This window comes from Sander vitreus, chromosome 4 (genome assembly GCF_031162955.1).
Source record: "Sander vitreus isolate 19-12246 chromosome 4, sanVit1, whole genome shotgun sequence".
Classification (NCBI taxonomy): Eukaryota; Metazoa; Chordata; class Actinopteri; order Perciformes; family Percidae; genus Sander; species Sander vitreus.
Genome location: NC_135858.1, coordinates 2,648,657 through 2,667,361, shown reverse-complemented (window position 1 = coordinate 2,667,361; position 18,705 = coordinate 2,648,657). Strand labels below are relative to the sequence as shown.

Sequence of the window (18,705 nt, the reverse complement as noted above, 5' to 3'; positions counted from 1 at the left end):
GAGCATTTCAGATCATTAAAATCCAGCAAACATTAATAAGTTGGTCCACTCTTGATTTCCCACAGTACCTTGCTTTCAAGGGCACAATTTCCATTTTTGCTTGTTATTTAGAAAATGTCAAGTTTTGTTAAGGCCTTTCGACCTTTTTAAAGCACTTGTGGCCATTGTATAAAGGGCATGAAGCCATTGTTGTCCTAGATATCTTGAAGTCATAGGCTGAATTAATCACCCCTGAAAATACAATCCTATTTCTCATCGTTGTCATCTGCAAAGAAGCAGAACTTAATTAGAGATACGTAAAAATGAGAAATGTTCTCTGCTGTGTTATTCACTTGTCTTTGCTGCTACGTCAACCCCATGCCACACATTTGAATTTGTACAATGTCTGCAGAGCAGCATTTGTTGCTAATAGTACAAGGTGATGCTACGGCAGTAATATAAATTATTTTCTTTTTTAACTACAGGGTCTCCATCTTGGACAACGGTAACCTTCGGGTATGGAATGCAACCAAATCTGATGCAGGTCTTTACACCTGTGTGGCAAGAAACCAGTTTGGCGTGGCAAGCAGCACAGGAAGCGTCACAGTTAAAGGTATTTCCTATTTCCTCTTTCCATTTCATCACTGTCTCTTTTGCATTTCAGTCAGCAGGGACTGTGACCAATAAAGTACCGGACACACGGAAAGAAATGCATGTTTTTCACTCTGACAGCACGTGGAGTTGTTTAATGTTTCATTCTGCACCTTGAAAAACTAACCATAATTATTTGATTTCATAAATATTACATGACCAACACAGAGAAGGACACTGATTTTCGAAGACTCCAACCACCTAGTTCTCTTCGTATTTGAATAAATCATGAGAAGCAGGGCTTTTTCTCATTGCTGTCATTACTAGAGAGACAGACAGACCTGGCTGCTATGTTTGTTTGCAGAGGTGTTGAAAACATTCAGCTCACTGCCTCAGTGCCTCCAGTACTGACAGAGGATATACTGTGTAAAAAAAAAGGGTTTGTTAGATCATCTAAGCTTGGGATTGTATTACTGCTCTGGCACTGTGACTTATTATATTACATAGAAACATTTTTACCTTCACTAAGGGTATTATTTCAAATGTTATTTCAACTGACCTCGCTATGTCAGATCACTTCTGTGTTTTATGTGATTTCTCTATTACTACTTCACTAAGTTCACACAAGATCAACAACTTTATAAAGCAGTACATCAGTGAGATTACAGTTCATGGTAAATATCTCTGCATTGTCTACCCTCACTTTGCCCTCTGTGAACTAGGTTCTAGACAATTTCTTGTTTTGTTTTTTTTGGGCATTTTAGGCCTTTATTTATATAGGACAGCTGAAGACGAGAGGGGTGGAATAACATGCAGCAAAGGGCCACAGGAGGAGTAAACCTCTGTATATTGGTGCGCGCTCTACCAGGTGAGCTATCCAGGCGCCCGGTTCTAGACAATTTTAATAACAAAATTGAAAAACCAAAGAAATACAAACAAGCCATAGTGATTTTTTTCGTTATCACAGAATAGATAAGTGGTGTAGCCAGATCGTACTCCATCGCTTCGACAGCGCTGTTGCAATAGGTATAGCAATATGAGACTATTGATAGGCTGACTATTCCCCCAACACCAATTTCATCTGGACTCTTTTGCACTGAAACTGTTTGCTCACTTCTTCAGTAATAAAAATTAAAGATCAGCCTATAATAGTTAAATGTCATACAAATCAATTCCAATCTACAACCACATGGAAGGAATATGGTAAAAGGAAATTGTGGGGCATCTTAAGCCATCCACTTGTTGTCTTGCTGCTCTACCAACAAGCTTCTTTAAAAAACGTTTTTAAGTGTGTGGCGACAGATTTACTGCAGATAGTCAATAGCTCATTTTCATCAGGTAACTTTCCTTGCTTTGAAAACCGCAATCACCAAGCCTATCCTCAAAATAAGTATAGTCTGGATACATCTGTACTGTACAGACACAATTAACTTTCCTTTGTAAGTAAACTATTTGAAACAGTTAATCAACTAAGTAACTTCAAATGATTACTTTAATTAATTTAAATCTGGATTTTGGCCCCACAACATAAATGAGACAGCTCTCATTAAGGCTCTGAATTATGTTCGTTTAGAAACTGATTTCAGTTCTAGTATTATTAGATCTAAGTGCTGCTTTTGACACATTTGTCTATACAATGTTGCTGGGCAGTGTGGAAAATTGGGTTGAACTCTCTGGCACAATGCTAAAGTGGTTCAATCTTCAGGACAGAAACTATTTTGTCTCAATCTGTAATTATTCGTCTGAGCAGACAGACATGATATGTGGGGTTCCCCAAGGATCAATCCTTATACCTCTTCTATTTAACATATATATATATATATATATATATATATATATATATACCTATATAAGGCCACATTATACACAACATTAAGTATCATGTAATCAAGTAATCACGCAAAGAACAACAGAAAGAAGGAAGGCTGAAAATTAGCGTTCATCTCGACTCATGTTTTTGGTTGTGAGAGACAAAGGTCGTAAATCTTGTTGTAATCTTGGTCTCAGAAGAACTTAAACAGGCATGTCAAATCAATTACAGAGTCTGCAGAGGATTCATGTCCAGGCACGACTGATAGAAACATATCAATGCTTTCATTTACAGCAAGTTAGATAACTAATGCAGCTGCGAGAGTCCTTACAAAGACTAAGAATACTGAAGACATTATATCACTACTCAAATATCTTCACTGGCTTCCAGTGTGTCAGAAAAGAGTGTTTAAAGTATTGCTGCTTGTATTTAAGGCCTTGTTCACACGAATACGCTCGCGGGTGAAAACAACAAAATATTTTATCAGATGTGCCTTTCGTTTAGACGCCACGGCATTTTTGGGGCTTAAAAACGCAAAAAAGTGAAACCACCCTCCAGAGTAGAAATCTTAAAAACGCTCCACCATCGCGTTCCTGTCTAAAGGGTAAAAACGCACTGTACGAGTCTGTGTGTGTGTGTGTGTGTGTGTGTGTGTGTGTGTGTGTGTGTGTGTGTGTGCCGCGAGTGTTCGTGCTCTGTGTGTATATGTGTGTGTGCCGTGTGTGCGTCGCGCGTGTGTGTGTGTGTGCGCCGCGTGTGTGTCTGTGTGTGCATTGTTTGGAGTAATAGCTCCCCCTCCTCGTCAGCTTTTCAAATTGTCAGCTTTTGTTGTTCGCTTCACGCTACTAGGGAGAGGAGAGGGAGAGAGGAGGAGGAGGAGAGGGAGGCAAGTAGAAGGAAAGTTCTACGCAGGCGCGCAGACTTGGTGGATCGCAATACACACACTTTTGCGTCACCTTATGCACGCAGATTTCCCCCCCATAACGCTGTCTAAACGCGGAATAAAAAGTGAGAACGCAACACCACTTTTGCTTTTTCTCTTCAAATCGTTTCCGTCTAAACATAGCCTAAATCTCTCAGTGGGATAGGACCAAAATACATCCGACTGTCTATTACAATATGAACCCTCTCAGCCTCTCAAATCATTCATCAGCTGGAGGGCTGCAAACTGTTCCCAGTGTGCAAATTAAACATGGAGATGCAGCATTCACTGTGCACCACAGAACTGGAACAAACTTCCAGAGGATGTAAACACCAACTTTGACCATCTTTAGATCAGGTTAAAAACTTGTTTGCACTGCCTTTGAACCTTAAATACTCATCATAAAAATACAGTATATTGCATCTTATCCTTATGTCTCTGTTTTAACATTTTAATTCCCCTTTTAAAGGGTTTCTCATGCTGTTTTTCTTTCTTTTAAAATGTTTTTACTCCTTTCACTTTAGATTGTATTTGTGTATGAAATGATTTGGGTATAAAGTGCAGTGCATTGGGTGGCTTTATTCTGTGCACACTGCTGTTTTTCTGTCCTATTTCCACTGGGGATAGTATTCTCACCTCCTCTAGTTCCTGGGGGATTTTCTGACATATTCAGTGAACTATACCCTCACTTTAACCTCCTGTTCACGGAGGTTGCACAGTTCATTTGTGTAAATGTTATTTGTTCTGCCTTGACCTTCCTTCATTGGCTGGCTTGTGCAAATTCATAGAATTATTGATCTTCATTATATTGGCCTTAGGGAGAAAAGTTCATGACTCATATTTCACAAGGTTTGGTGTAGATTACATGTATATTTCAATAGATTTTTGGAATCCTTGCATCAAATCTTTCAGGCAAATCAGAGAGCTGCCACTGCATTTCTTCAGTTTCACTACAAGCAGCTTCTGCTATGTCAAGGCAAGATTGTCTTCAGCAAATTCACTCAGAACCATTATTCACCTGGGAGAGAATACGGTTCATCTACATGTAAACAGCAGCACACACTAATACTAATCGTTTGCCTGTGTTGTTGATAAGGAGACCTTTCACCTGAATTGCACAGGGCAATGAAAATAAACTAATAAAGCAGTGCCAAAATCCTTCAAATTCACCAGACTATGTGATGACAACTTCTGTATTCCTCTCTAAAGTTAAATCATTTTTTCAATAAGTCTTAAAGACAGCTTCTCCTTCTTCTCCTGTAGTTTATGATTTTTGCTCAAAGGTTCAATCCATTTAATTGTCTTCTACAAGTTAGCGATCTGTAGAATCCTGTGTCAGCCGTGTCAACAGCAGGTCTGCTAGAATATCTGTTGGATTTTCTTTTTTCTCTCCAAGTAGTTCCTATAGAAACGTAAATAATGTTTTAGCCTCACAGGCAAGTGTTTGATTGCATTCTTTGAAAACATTGATTTATGGTAATGTGAATAACAGCAAGAGGAATACTGTATATATTCAGTAATTCCCGTTTCACCAGAAAACACATCACATAATGTAATTTAAAGAAAAAGTCTAGACCAGCGCTTTCTTCTGTAAATCACTCAAGGCATGTTTCCTGTTTCTGTTGAATTATAAAAGATAGATTTCATGTATTATGAATGCTTGAAAAGTCAGCAGCAGTCAAGAATGTAGGGAGAGCTTAGAGTGCACCTTGCCGCTGATTTATGCTGATGCCTCACTCTGCCTCCCATTTACGACGCTGGCTTTCTATACAAAAAATTCAGTAACCTTTGTGTAATTGAAGTGAAGGAATTAACAGTACAAAATGTATGTGTATTTGTATTTTTGCACATGAACGTGTTCATTGCTGTGAAAGTTTAAGCACAGAGCTCGACTTCGAGGCACAATAAAAAGCACAGCATTGCTACACCCTGCAGGTTACACCCTGCACTCTCCTTTTACCCATTTATCCCACACTGTGAAATGAAAAGGGTACAGAACCCCCCAGCCAATCAGTGTCCGTGTGTGGGGGGTTGTGGGCGTGATCCTGCCGCTCTCTCTGTAGGTTCACGTTGATGCAGCTTGATTTTTCAATCAAGCTGCAAGGAAACACAGCGTAAACCGCGTATGTCTTCTCAGCATAAACAGACTGTTATCCACTTATTATTCTTGTGAGAGGGAATATGAATTGTATTTGACACTCTCTCTTACTTGCTGCCTTTCCATCATCATATGTTGTAGCTGTTTTCTGCAGCTGATGTTCCTGTATATGAGCTTGTGCCTTTCTGTCACAATCTATATTGTTTGGAAAATGGGATGGGGTAATTTACATGCACTATTTCATTGAGGATTGGAAACCTGTTTAGCAGGGAGAAATGTGTGTGTTGCGGGAGCAGCCCTTATGGGAGATGACAGTAGTTTATTCAAATTGACTTTGGTGATTTGAATGCTGAAAAATACCTGTCAAAAAGCATTTGGCGTCTCTTGCTGTGAATGAGCCACCTAGCAAACAGCAGAGGAGCAGTCACAACAGATGAGCCCTGTTAATGTCCCCATTATTCCAACACTGGGGGGATATTAGCAGATTAATTGCACTTGATTATAAATGTGCTCCCTGAATTTTGATTACACTGGAGATGAGCCGTTGCAATTAGGGTTTCCTCCCATCATTACAGATGGTCAGTTAACCCAAAACTTTTGACCTCATACTGCGTTCACTTCTGTAAACCCTGAAGGCATTTTATATTTTCAACACTGTGACACATCATTGCGACCATTTGCTTTCGAGGTGTTTGGAAAGTAAAACTTAGTATTTTCTCTTATTTGTTATTGTAAGATGTTCTTGGTTTTCACTTGTATTTAAGGTATTTCACACTTTTTAGGCATGTTAGCAACATGTGGCATGCCAGTCGTTTTTAAATAAATGCCTCAACTAGTGGATGGATTCCCGTAAAATTAAGTGCAGACATTTATGTTCCCCTGAGGATGAATCGTTATCACTTTGGTGATCCCTTAACTTTTTAAATACCTGCCAAACTAGTACTATTTCCATCAGCCTTGGCTGTGTTTTTTCTTTAGTGCTAAAAAACGAGGCTAGCCCCCCTCCCTCCTCCTCATCCCGTCCCCTCTCCCTCCCTTCCATGCTTCCGCGCACTAACCCCCCAACCCCCACCCCCAAATCCTTCTTGTCTGTTATTGGCTGGAATGCTGGAAGACTGTTTGTTATGTTTGGTGGCGTTTGTTGAGCCTGGGCTGTCTACAGAGACCGTGTTTTTTTACAGTGTGTTCAGGGGACAGGCAGCTCGCGGATAGTGAGGAGATGTTTGCTGTATGTGACAAAAAATGTTGTAGCCTAAAAACGTGTGACATTGCTTAGAGCACCTTTAAGATGGTGAAAATGGTTAATATCCTACCTGCTTAACATTGGTATGTTATAATTGTCATTATGAGCATGTTAACATGATTTCATTTGCATTAGGACAGCCTCACAGAGCTACTAGCATGGCTGTATACACTGGCCGGGTTATGCTTGAATAAAACTAGCTCGTATGATGTGTCTTCTGAAAATGTCGGCAGGCAAAGTATTTATAGCTGTTCCAAATGGCAACTCTCAAAGGGGGGGAGTGAAAAGTCTACTGCCATAGAGGGGGGCAAGACGCAATAATTGTTAGAATACGAGGATAACAGCAGACATTTTCAGACAGTCTCTGCTGGAAGACATTCATGGTGTTGCACTCTGTAATAATAAAGCAGAAATAGTTCTGTAAAGAATGCAAGAGGGTTTATGAAGAAAGAGGGATTAAAGGAGAAGTCCAAACACTGCACAAAGTGGGACGGATGTTGGATTGTCGGTTTTAGAAGTTACAATTCCAGCATCGGAAAGAAGGGAAGGGGTTTCCACTTCTAATGGAGTATGGCCGTTTTAATCTTTTTAAATGAAAATATTCTCTGGAATTTCATACGATTTAATATCAAACTAGAAAGATGGCACTGGTCATTGCTTTAGTCATTTTTGGGCTTTTGGATGTACTGTATAAGACAGAAGATACATCGTCTGATCAGTTACAGACCTAAACACATTCAGTTTTTCACACCAAAGTCTGAAAGCCGTATTTTTGTCCAAGCAAAGCCTTTCTGCCAGCAACTATGTGAAATAAATGCGATGTCTGACTCTTGACAGCCATATAGAAAAATAATGAGCAGCCATCTGTCAGTGATCACCAGCAGGTTGCTACAGATGTGCCACCATGCAGCCTGTGAATATGGTGTTGAATGCATGTTGGATGTATCTGTTGATCGAAGTACACAAGGGTTTCCCACAATTGAATTTTGTCCTTGAAAAAACATTTGATTTGTGCTTTGGAAAATAAGTGGCATTCAAAAAAGTGTGTAAGAGGAGTTTGTGCTGCGCTAATGAAACTTTTCTTGGTTTGTTTTGGGGATGGTCATGACACAATTGTTCCAAAATGACCAAATATTACACTGAGGGCTTTTTAAGCACATGGAATGCAATGCATGCTAAGGTCAGGTTACCTTTAAATACATGATATGAACTTGTGCCCCTGTGTACTTTTTTATTAAAGGCCTTTGACCTACCAGTGAAAAAGTACTTTCCTTTACAAGTTTGTGCTTGTCTTGAACCTACATGCCTCTGCATCATCTGTGTGAATCTCAGCTTGAAGGACTTAGAGGGTCTTCTGAGGCTTTTCTCTGTTAAATTTGTTTCCAAAAATCCCCAGATCACGTGGCCCGTGGCTCTTCGATGCCGTCCTCTATGCATTATTCAAGATCAAATCACTCACTTTGTGAGGAAAACTACAGTGTCTATAGCCTACACTCAAGGAGAATACAGTCTTACACATTACAGCTTTAGACCATTAAAGCTGGGTGGATTCTCCACAGGAGTGGAAGAGGAGTGTGAGCATTATTCATGATGGCTGCTGTTTGTGGGAAGACTGGTGAAACTGGCCGTGTGAGGCCTATCAGCATGCCTCAGAGAGGAGCATGGAGTCATTTGGTAACTGTTAGCTCGTACTGTTTTCTGGTCAGCCATATGTAATGCTTGTGCAGCTTCTCTGAGTGTTCCCATTGTGAGCCACTGTCAGTAAGTAATCTGTTTTGGCTCCCACACCTCCTTCAGTTCAGGTTAGGAGCCCAACTTGATGTTGCTTAAATAAAAAGCAAAAATTAAATGAAATTAAGCATTAAAGGTCCAGTGTGTAACATGTTTAGTTGTTCATTATCAAATTCTGTGTTGCCCGTTCACAAACTTGTCCTTTTTCATGAATATTTACCACCACCATCAATTCCAAGTATTCCTTTTGGCTTGAAATTTTACATTTGCGTTTGCATGAACTGGGGTAGACCTCCATATTCATGCTCCATCTTGAAATACGTTAGCCGGTAAGGGACATACAGGACATACTGCTCCGCCTTTCGCGTTTTCGCTGTCACATGATAAACTCACAGCTGCTGCTAATGCTGCTAATGGGTATCGTAGCTTCCCGGCCCCCGGCAAGTTTGAAGAAGGAAACACGGAGGACCACACGCATTCAAAATACAAATTTCATTATGGCAAGAGACCGGCTTTTTGAAGCGTGAAGGCTACCGTAGCTGTAATACGTACTTTGAACTGCGTGGTGCGAGAGAGTTGATTGCGATATATGATCTTGACGCTAGATGGGAGAAATTCCCACATATTGGACCTTTAAACAATGTAGGGGTCTTCAGCTTAAAAAGCTCCATCAGACCTTATTTTGCATGGCATTGTTTTCACTTCTCAAAACATCAGGATGGATGGTTGGCCCACCAAGCATGTCACTGTGACACAGGAGACCATGGCAATCTTTTTTTAGTCAGGCTTTATTATACAGGTCCGTTATTTCCTAATCATTTCCTAGGAAGTTTCCTGAAAAGGCACTGGTTATACATAGTGAAAATAGGTCAACCTAAACCCAAATAAATATGCAATCATTATTTATTTTCTTCTTGTATGTTGAATTGTTTGCTAACCTGCAGACAAATTTCACATTTGCTTGTTCAGCTGACCTGCTGTGCTAACGTCTAGGTTACGCAAGTCATTTAATGGAATCAGTTAATGTGAAAGTGAAACAAACGAACACTGTCTTTATCTACTGTCTGAGGTTTCTCCCTAAAAGGAAGTTTTCCTCACCATTCAAGGTTTCTGCCTAAAAGGGAGTTTTTCCTCGCCACTGTCGCACTAAATGCTTGCTCTTGTGGGAATTACTGCAATTGTTGGGTCTTTGTAAACTATAGACTGTGGTCTAGACCTACTCTATCTGTGTCCCAAGATAACTCTTGTTATGGTTTGGTACTCATTTGGTACTATGAATACAATTTAATTGAATTATTGTCCCTATAATGAGTACAAACTGAAGTACAGAAATAAAGATCCAAGGTACTCTTCTTGTAAAAAAAAATTAAAACGCCTTTATTTAGATGGCTATTCCATATTTACATTAAAAATAGAACTGGGCAGCAACCCACGCTTATCGGCACAAAGCAGCCAATCTTCTTACTGGGAAATTGGAAATGATTCTAAAATATTACTTTTTTGGGGGAGAAATTCAAACCCTAACAATACCTTAACTATATTTAAGGTTATAAACAGAACGGTTATTTTTGGAACTGTGATATGGGTAAGTTTTGGTGACAACCATACCTTAAAGACAACCATTAGCACAAGTGTATTTTTAAGCTTTGTGAAATACAAATAATTTTTGAATTACAAAACAGTCAGGTTAGTACAGTCAGTGGTGTCGGACTGGGAGTGGAAATGGGACTGAGTACCCAGGGCCCTTATGAGAGGAGGGCCCAAAAAGATACTAGTATGAATAGCTGTGGATGCTGGGAGGGGCCCATAGAGAATGCATTTCTACACGGCCCAGAATTGTGTGCTACACCCCTGAGTACAGTACAATTTTTTTTATTCCTGGTTGGCGAAATCACACCTTTAACACTTTTTGGTCTTCACACATTTTAATATTTTCAGTTGATTATTCATGTAACAACTGAGGAGAGAACTCTTTTTTTAAGAATCTTAAGTACAAACTGAAACATGTCATCGCCGCCCACCTTCCTGAGGTGCCACCACGTCTGTCTCAGCATGTTAACATGCTCTGTATCTTGTCTCTGATTGACCCGGTTAAGTGAGTGGGTTACTATCCTCTCTTTTACCGTGGCAGCAGGTAACAAGGCATTATACAACACAGAAATCAATCAAATTATGCTCAAGAGCCCAGTGTGTGGTTGTGTAACCAACCTTGGTTGTCCATATCATCTGTCACAAATGATGACAGAGCATGGTAATAAGGGAGCATATTCCCACCATCATTGTCACAGTCAATCCCTGGAGGCAGTAAGAGATTGGGCAGCACGTACACCACAAGGAGAGGAGTTCATGGTAGGAAAGCAGCAAATACACCAATCCTGCTGGGGGAATAATAAAGGAGATTAATGTTCATAGTATGTTTCAGAGATAGAGGAGTAAATATTTTTGATTGTGGATTCAAGTATTTCCCAGTAGATCCTTCCTGAGCCTTTTGTTTTCTCCTGTTCTCCTCACATCATTTAGAACCCTAACCCTGAAATGTATAGCCGGCCCTTTAAAAAAGAGCAGACACAGGCCCTTGAATACCTCCTGTGTGTTATTACCACATTTTTACTGCACCGCCATTGTTCACCACTTAGCCTCAACAATAGAGGACTGTGGCTCTCAGACACACTTTCATTGTGTATATGACAAAACCTACCAGCTGATAGCATTCTGGCCTGATATCAGAAAACGGCTAGATAAATCGCATTGGGAGTGTATGGTGGTGGTGGTGGTGTTTGTGGTGTGTGTGTGTGTGTGTGTGTGTGTGTGTGTGTGTGTGTGTGTGTGTGTGTGTGTGTGTGTGTGTGTGTGTGTGTGTGTGTGTGCGTTGCAGATGGGAGGGAGGGGGCCAATACAATGGAGGTATCGAATTCACTCTGGATGAAGACTGCACTGCCGGCACTTTCTACGTGAATCTATGCCTGTCCAGGGATCATTTGCCATGGTTAATTTAGTCTGTGTTCTCACAGTGGCAATTTCAACCAAGTAAGCACAGCACCCCCAAGAGGGAGACAGGTGTTGCACACTCTGAGAACAAAGCCTCTCCCGCTCATCTCGCCTCTCTCATGTGCTTCCACCTTCCTCCTTTGCTACTCACAAACACAAGTGTAGATAAGGGATGCTTGACTTATTCCCTTGCGATGTCATTGTAATGCACTGCAGGCTTGAAAAGAGAGTAGTGACGACTGGAAGAAGTACTTGCTGCTGTTTACTGTTTTCCTAGCGGTGCGTTTTGGGAATTTTTGGGCCGATCGGGGGAAGTTCCAGGCTGAAGGCTGAGCTGGCAGTGACACATAGAGGCTTCTCAGGATGCAGGAGAAACACGTCTCCAAGTCCCCACAGAGACCAGCTCAGGCCGAAACAAATACCAGTTGTTGTAGCTGTGCGCCCTAGTTTGCTGTGTGCTCTGTTCCATATATCCTTCTATTAACTGAGTCTGACGTATCCATAAGGATGATGGACGGGCTTGGTGTTTTTGCAAAGCCATTTCCTGTGCTGAATTATAATGCCTGGAAAAGGGGGACAGAACATTGTCTTTGATTAAATGTGCACGGTGTGTGTTTCAGAGCCGACTGCCATCACCACCCTGCCATCCACGCTGGACATCACCGTGGGGGAGAGTGTGGTCCTGCCCTGTCAAGTGAGCCACGACCCATCCCTGGAGCTCAAGTTCACCTGGTTCTTCAACGAGCAGCTCCTCCACTTCGGGAGCCACGGTGGATTTTTTGAAAAAGTGGGAGGTGTAAGTACATAATCCCTCACAGTTTCGGACAATCTGTAAGGCTACAAGGCCTCTGATTTTTAAAAAGGTTGTGTTGTTGTGAGAGCTGTAAAGACAGGTTTCCCATTTACAAACAATGTCGGATGTGCGTGCAGAAAGGTATTTAAAGATCCCATGGCATGAAAATGTCACTTTATGAGGTTTTTTAACATTAATGAGTTCCCCCAGCCTGCCTATGGTCCCCCAGTGGCTAGAAATGGTGATAGGTGTAAACCGAGCCCTGGGTATCCTGCTCTTGAGAAAATGAAAGCTCAGATGGACCGATATGGAATCTTCCCTTTATGACGTCATAAGGTGGAACGGTTACCTCCCCTTTCTCTGCTTTGCCCGCCCAGAGAATTTGGCCTGCCCATGAGAAAGAGAGAGACATCATGGCTTGCAAATAAGCGAAGCATGGCAGTTGGTCAAGGCCACACCCCCACTCTCCACCTTGCCCCCCCTCTCTCCTCCTCATTAGCATTTAAAGCTACAGACACATAAATGGCACATCCTAAAGTAAGCTCATTGTGGGACTGGTTCTAGTGGCTGTAATTCTGCACCAAGGCTGAATTTCAGGAAAGAGACTTCAGATACAGTATTAGGGGACCACTAAGGCCTATATAAAAGAGACTTCAGATACAGTATTAGGGGACCACTAAGGCCTATATAAAAGAGACTTCAGATACAGTATTAGGGGGACCACTAAGGTCTATATAAAAGAGACTTCAGATACAGTATTAGGGGACCACTAAGGCCTATATAAAAGAGACTTCAGATACAGTATTAGGGGGACCACTAAGGTCTATATAAAAGAGACTTCAGATACAGTATTAGGGGACCACTAAGGCCTATATAAAAGAGACTTCAGATACAGTATTAGGGGACCACTAAGGTCTATATAAAAGAGACTTCAGATACAGTATTAGGGTGACCACTAAGGTCTATATAAAAGAGACTTCAGATACAGTATTAGGGGACCACTAAGGCCTATATAAAAGAGACTTCAGATACAGTATTAGGGGGACCACTAAGGCCTATATAAAAGAGACTTCAGATACAGTATTAGGGGACCACTAAGGTCTATATAAAAGAGACTTCAGATACAGTATTAGGGGACCACTAAGGCCTATATAAAAGAGACTTCAGATACAGTATTAGGGGACCACTAAGGCCTATATAAAAGAGACTTCAGATACAGTATTAGGGGAACACTAAGGTCTATATAAAAGAGACTTCAGATACAGTATTAGGGGACCACTGAGGCCTATATAAAAGAGACTTCAGATACAGTATTAGGGGACCACTGAGGCCTATATAAAAGAGACTTCAGATACAGTATTAGGGGAACACTAAGGTCTATATAAAAGAGACTTCAGATACAGTATTAGGGGAACACTAAGGTCTATATAAAAGAGACTTCAGATACAGTATTAGGGGACCACTAAGGTCTATATAAAAGAGACTTCAGATACAGTATTAGGGGGACCACTAAGGCCTATATAAAAGAGACTTCAGATACAGTATTAGGAGACCACTGAGGCCTATATAAAAGAGACTTCAGATACAGTATTAGGGGACCACTAAGGCCTATATAAAAGAGACTTCAGATACAGTATTAGGGGACCACTAAGGCCTATATAAAAGAGACTTCAGATACAGTATTAGGGGACCACTAAGGCCTATATAAAAGAGACTTCAGATACAGTATTAGGGGAACACTAAGGTCTATATAAAAGAGACTTCAGATACAGTATTAGGGGACCACTAAGGTCTATATAAAAGAGACTTCAGATACAGTATTAGGGGACCACTGAGGCCTATATAAAAGAGACTTCAGATACAGTATTAGGGGAACACTAAGGCCTATATAAAAGAGACTTCAGATACAGTATTAGGGGAACACTAAGGCCTATATAAAAGAGACTTCAGATACAGTATTAGGGGACCACTAAGGTCTATATAAAAGAGACTTCAGATACAGTATTAGGGGACCACTAAGGCCTATATAAAAGAGACTTCAGATACAGTATTAGGAGACCACTGAGGCCTATATAAAAGAGACTTCAGATACAGTATTAGGGGACCACTAAGGCCTATATAAAAGAGACTTCAGATACAGTATTAGGGGACCACTGAGGCCTATATAAAAGCATCCAAAAAGCAACATGTCATGGGACCTTTAAAATCAAGTTGCCACAATTTCATGATAATTTATCCAGTAAATGGACATTTTTACGATTTGAAAATAGACGTGCTGAAAACAAATAGTAAAATTGAATGTGTTACTCAACCTCGCATTTCTATAACTTTTTAAATACATGCCACACTTTGATAGACATCTATCAAATCTACAGCACCTAGCTAACATGATTGGATTTCCAGTGAGAAACAGCGACTAGCAGCAGTGATAACGATTACCAAGACCATACGAAGTTAGCTCCTGTGGGTAGTTAGGAATCACCTGTGTGTGTCTCAAACACGTTAACATTAGCATAACAAAATAAAAGTAACTTTAGCATATATAAAATTAAGAGCATAAAAGCTCCCTCATTTGTAACACTGTATGAACTTTTTCACCATCAACACTAGATTTATGCCAGCTATGGTAGGCTACGTTAGCGCTAAACCTCATTAGATACCTGCAGTGTATACAGGCAAGTTTCACTCATTTGAAACTCTCAATACAGGCTTTTATATGTGTGTTCAGAATTATGTATTCATCAGCCACACAGAATCATGAAAACAGACTTTTTTTCCCCCCTTTGTGACACTTTAAATTATCTATAAGCTTTCAGTCATCCGATGATGACGTCGTTTGGAAACCTGTCTACTGTCCCAGCTTTTATTAATCAGGAAAAACCAAACGTATTGTGGTGTGTTGAAGAACGCTCATTTCATGAGTGTGACTGTGCTCTTCTGCTACATACAAGACTTGATTTATTTTTCAACCCTCTTCAGAGATTTCATTGAATAAAGGTCAAGAGGTGACTGAAGATTCATTGGTACATCAATACTATACCTTTTCTTCTTTTAGCAGGGTCATAATAAATTCAACCGCAGTGCAGAGGGAATGTTTGTTTCAAGTATATTATTTATGGGCAGAAAATTGCTGCCTGTGGTTTATTTTAAAATAAAATTTCCATACACACCCTGCAACCAGTCTCAGTCAGCCACTGTATAATTTCAAAGGTTTGCAGTTTACATCTCGTCATGTGATACGCTGGCTCATTTTTTTTTCGAAAAACAACAATTCAAGGCTCTTTCAAAAACTGCTTCTTATATGATAATTTACAGTCTTCTCTCACTAATGAATTGCTGTACTGTGTATCTACACTTTGTTTACACTTGTTAAGCTACCAGCCTCTCCATAGAATTCGTACTGCCATTGTGCCACAGCTTTCTGCATGTTTAACTTATTACAGAACCTACTCTCCTCTGCTCTGATGAAATGATAATGTAGGAGTGGGAATTGCAATTAGAGATGGAATAAAAGGCTCCGTTAAAGAACTAACTATACTGCTCTATACCAAAATCAAGCTATTTGAGCAGGTACATTTCTGCAATTAGAGTGACAAAATAAAGGCATGAAGCGTGCCCAATATGGAGAGGTATTTCTGTGTCATTTTTAGAATATGGAAAGAAAGGCTGCATGAGCAATTGTGGATTTATTTTTCAAGATATACATACATGAGAATTAGCTTTCTGTTCAGCTGGTTTTGTTCCCATGTGGCTGAAAAGTCAGTATTGTTCTTGAATTACAATAGCTGGAGGCTTTCCATGTTGCTTATGGAACTCTTTGTTTGTGTGTGTGTGTGTGTGTGTGTGGGTGTGTGGGTGTGTTGAATGACAGCAGCATTCGGCAGGAGACATTATGATTCGAAATATCCAGCTGAGGCATGCAGGGAAGTACACGTGTGCCGTGCAAACGAAGGTGGACAGCATTTCCATTGCTGTCGACTTGGTTGTCAGAGGTGAGTCACAACGCTCATTCTGCTTTTGCTTTAACTGACAATAAACATGCTTCAATTCAAAATGGCTACTGACCAGCAGTGTTTAAGGTTTGAAAACAGAATATTTATCTTTCGTCTACTGCTGAAGAAATAAGGAGTTTGTTAGTGATTCAAGTTTACTGTGACTGGCTGTGCCTCACTGATAAAGACATAAAAGGATAGAACGAAAAGGGAGGCTAATAAAAAAATGTCTCTCTTCAAGGTTTACAGGAAATGTATGTCTAATTATACCCAATAGCTCCCAAAGGTTTCACTGACTTCGCTACAGTAGCTGCAGGTGCTAAAATCACTGCAACCCATCTCTTCCCAATTTACATTTCCTTCCATTCGCTCATCTTCCTCCGTCTGTCTCTCTATCTTTCTCTCCTCTTTGCTGCCTGGCTATGCCATCTATCAGGTCCCCCGGGGCCCCCTACCAGCATCCATGTAGAAGAAATCACTGATACCACAGCCTCTCTGTCCTGGAGGCCTGGTCCCGATAATCACAGTCCAATTACGGCATACACCATCCAGGCCAGGACGCCATTTTCCCTCGGGTGGCAGGCTGTCACCACAGGTAAGCTCTCTCCATCCAGCCGTGGCCTCCTCCAATCACATGGAGGGGGCCGCTCTTCATTTTGCCTCGCCTGTGAGAATATTGAAGATGTAATTTTTACCCAGCCCCAAATGGTACGCAATTGTAGCATGACCATTGACCGCCAGTTTATCGGACTCCTGGGAATCCTGAAACATGGATGTCATCATGAAGATGAAGCTTGTTGCCAAGGGTGTAATTTGATAGTGCAGTTAAGTGATAGCAGCGGTGTAATTTTCTCCCACATCCTCTCTTAATGGGGCTCAGCATTCACGCATGATTGGTACAATGTGCATTTATGTCATACTGTATACCTTGTTCTATTGATATTTTTGTGAATTAAGGACACTTAGATCTAAGATAGTTTTACTGGCCCCATTGATTTACCACATCACGATCATATATTTGAAACATAACACAATTAGGACCTTGCAGGTAGACCGAGCTCCTCCTTCAACAGAAGAAAGAGTTTTTGTCATTTCTAGTGGAATTCTTTTTTCTATATGTTGTGCATCATTGTGATTTTTATTGTATATTACTAGAGAGCTAAAGAAATATCTTCAAACTAGAAAGTTAGTAGTGTATAGTCAGTTAGTCAGTATATATAGTGTTGTATAGTGTAGAAATAGTCAGTATATTTCTTTATATGTGATTTGTCTATTGTTTTTTTTAGTTAAGGTGCTGACACACCAAGGAGATTGTCGTAAGCGTCCGTCGCTCTAGTTGTTGCGGTGCATCACGCACCTGCGCTACTCATCGGCCCCGGTCAGCCCTCGTCTTCTTTTTTCAGCCGAAGTTATTTCCTCTCAAGCAGGCGCAGAACGTACGTGACGACGAGAGGAGACGCGAGACGAAGCCACAGTGGGCCTTTCGTAGCCACTGATTCTTTCCCGTCTGCTTTGTGTGTCAGCACCTTTAGCGTGTGCATTATGTGTCCTTGTGAGGGATTACACCTGTCCTATGTAGCCTACCTGTGGTGGAGTCCTACCAGGTCTGTCAGCCTGGAGGACACTCTGCTGCTGATGCTAAGTTGACACACACACACACACACACACACACACACACACACACACACGCACACACGCACAAACACACACACACACAAAGTCTTTGTTATACTGAAGGGGACACTCTGTGTTTTATGCCAGTTCCTGAGGTGGTGGGGGGCCACCGGATGACAGCTACAGTAATAGACCTGAGCCCTTGGGTGGAGTATGAGTTTCGAGTCCTGGCCAGCAACACCATCGGGACCGGCGAGCCCAGCAAGCCATCTAAACAAGCAAGGACAAAAGGGACCTGTATGTACTGCATGAGCATACCAAAACTTTTCTTATGCCTTTTTTTTTTTTTAAATGTATGTCATGTTTGTTTGTTCTTCCCTTCCAAAAGTAATGTGATTTACCTAATTTGTTTCATTTTCTGAAAAGAATAGTTCCAACATTTTCCTACCAAGCGTCAGATGAGAAGATCGATACTACTCTCGCATATAAGACTGGTGTCAATCTTCCTATTGAACTCTTAGCAAGCATATTTCCCAAAACAAAACAAACAACAAAAGCTCAAATGAAGGTTCCACAGTTTTGGTTCTAGATTTGGTGTTGGGTGTGGTCAGTTCTTTGCCACAAAAAAACTGAAATTCTATTCAAATTGAACCTTAAGTCATCTCTAAAAAAGTAGCAATCAATAATGTACCCAGAGAGAGCTGGATTCGACAAGGTTAGATCCTTTGTGTGTCTTTGTCTTGCCCCTTTGGTATTTTTTGGTATAAAAAGCATCACAGGCTGGCCACGTCTGCAAACAGGGCTCAGCTGTGAGAGGTTTGCTGATGTCTTAATGGATTTCTGGATGTTGAAGTTCAAATATGTCAAAAAGTTACCTCTCTCTGCAGTGGGAAAGTACTAACATGGAAAACGATTATAAGTTCCTTTTTAGCTTTGTGTGAAGT

General features: G+C 40.8%; 1 protein-coding gene across 2 annotated transcripts in view; it reads left to right on the top strand.

The window, feature by feature from the left end:
* cntn4 (contactin 4) overlaps window positions 1-18,705 on the top strand; it is a 163,069-nt gene that overhangs the window by 137,562 nt on the left and 6,802 nt on the right. Inside the window, exons 12-16 of one of the 2 annotated variants that reach the window (XM_078247710.1) lie at window positions 465-592; window positions 11,983-12,158; window positions 16,030-16,147; window positions 16,584-16,742; window positions 17,909-18,058. In XM_078247710.1, coding sequence (XP_078103836.1) covers window positions 465-592; window positions 11,983-12,158; window positions 16,030-16,147; window positions 16,584-16,742; window positions 17,909-18,058 — 731 coding nt within the window. Of the gene's footprint in view, window positions 1-464; window positions 593-11,982; window positions 12,159-16,026; window positions 16,148-16,583; window positions 16,743-17,908; window positions 18,059-18,705 lie in introns of both variants that reach the window. The other variant, XM_078247709.1, reaches the window with a different exon arrangement.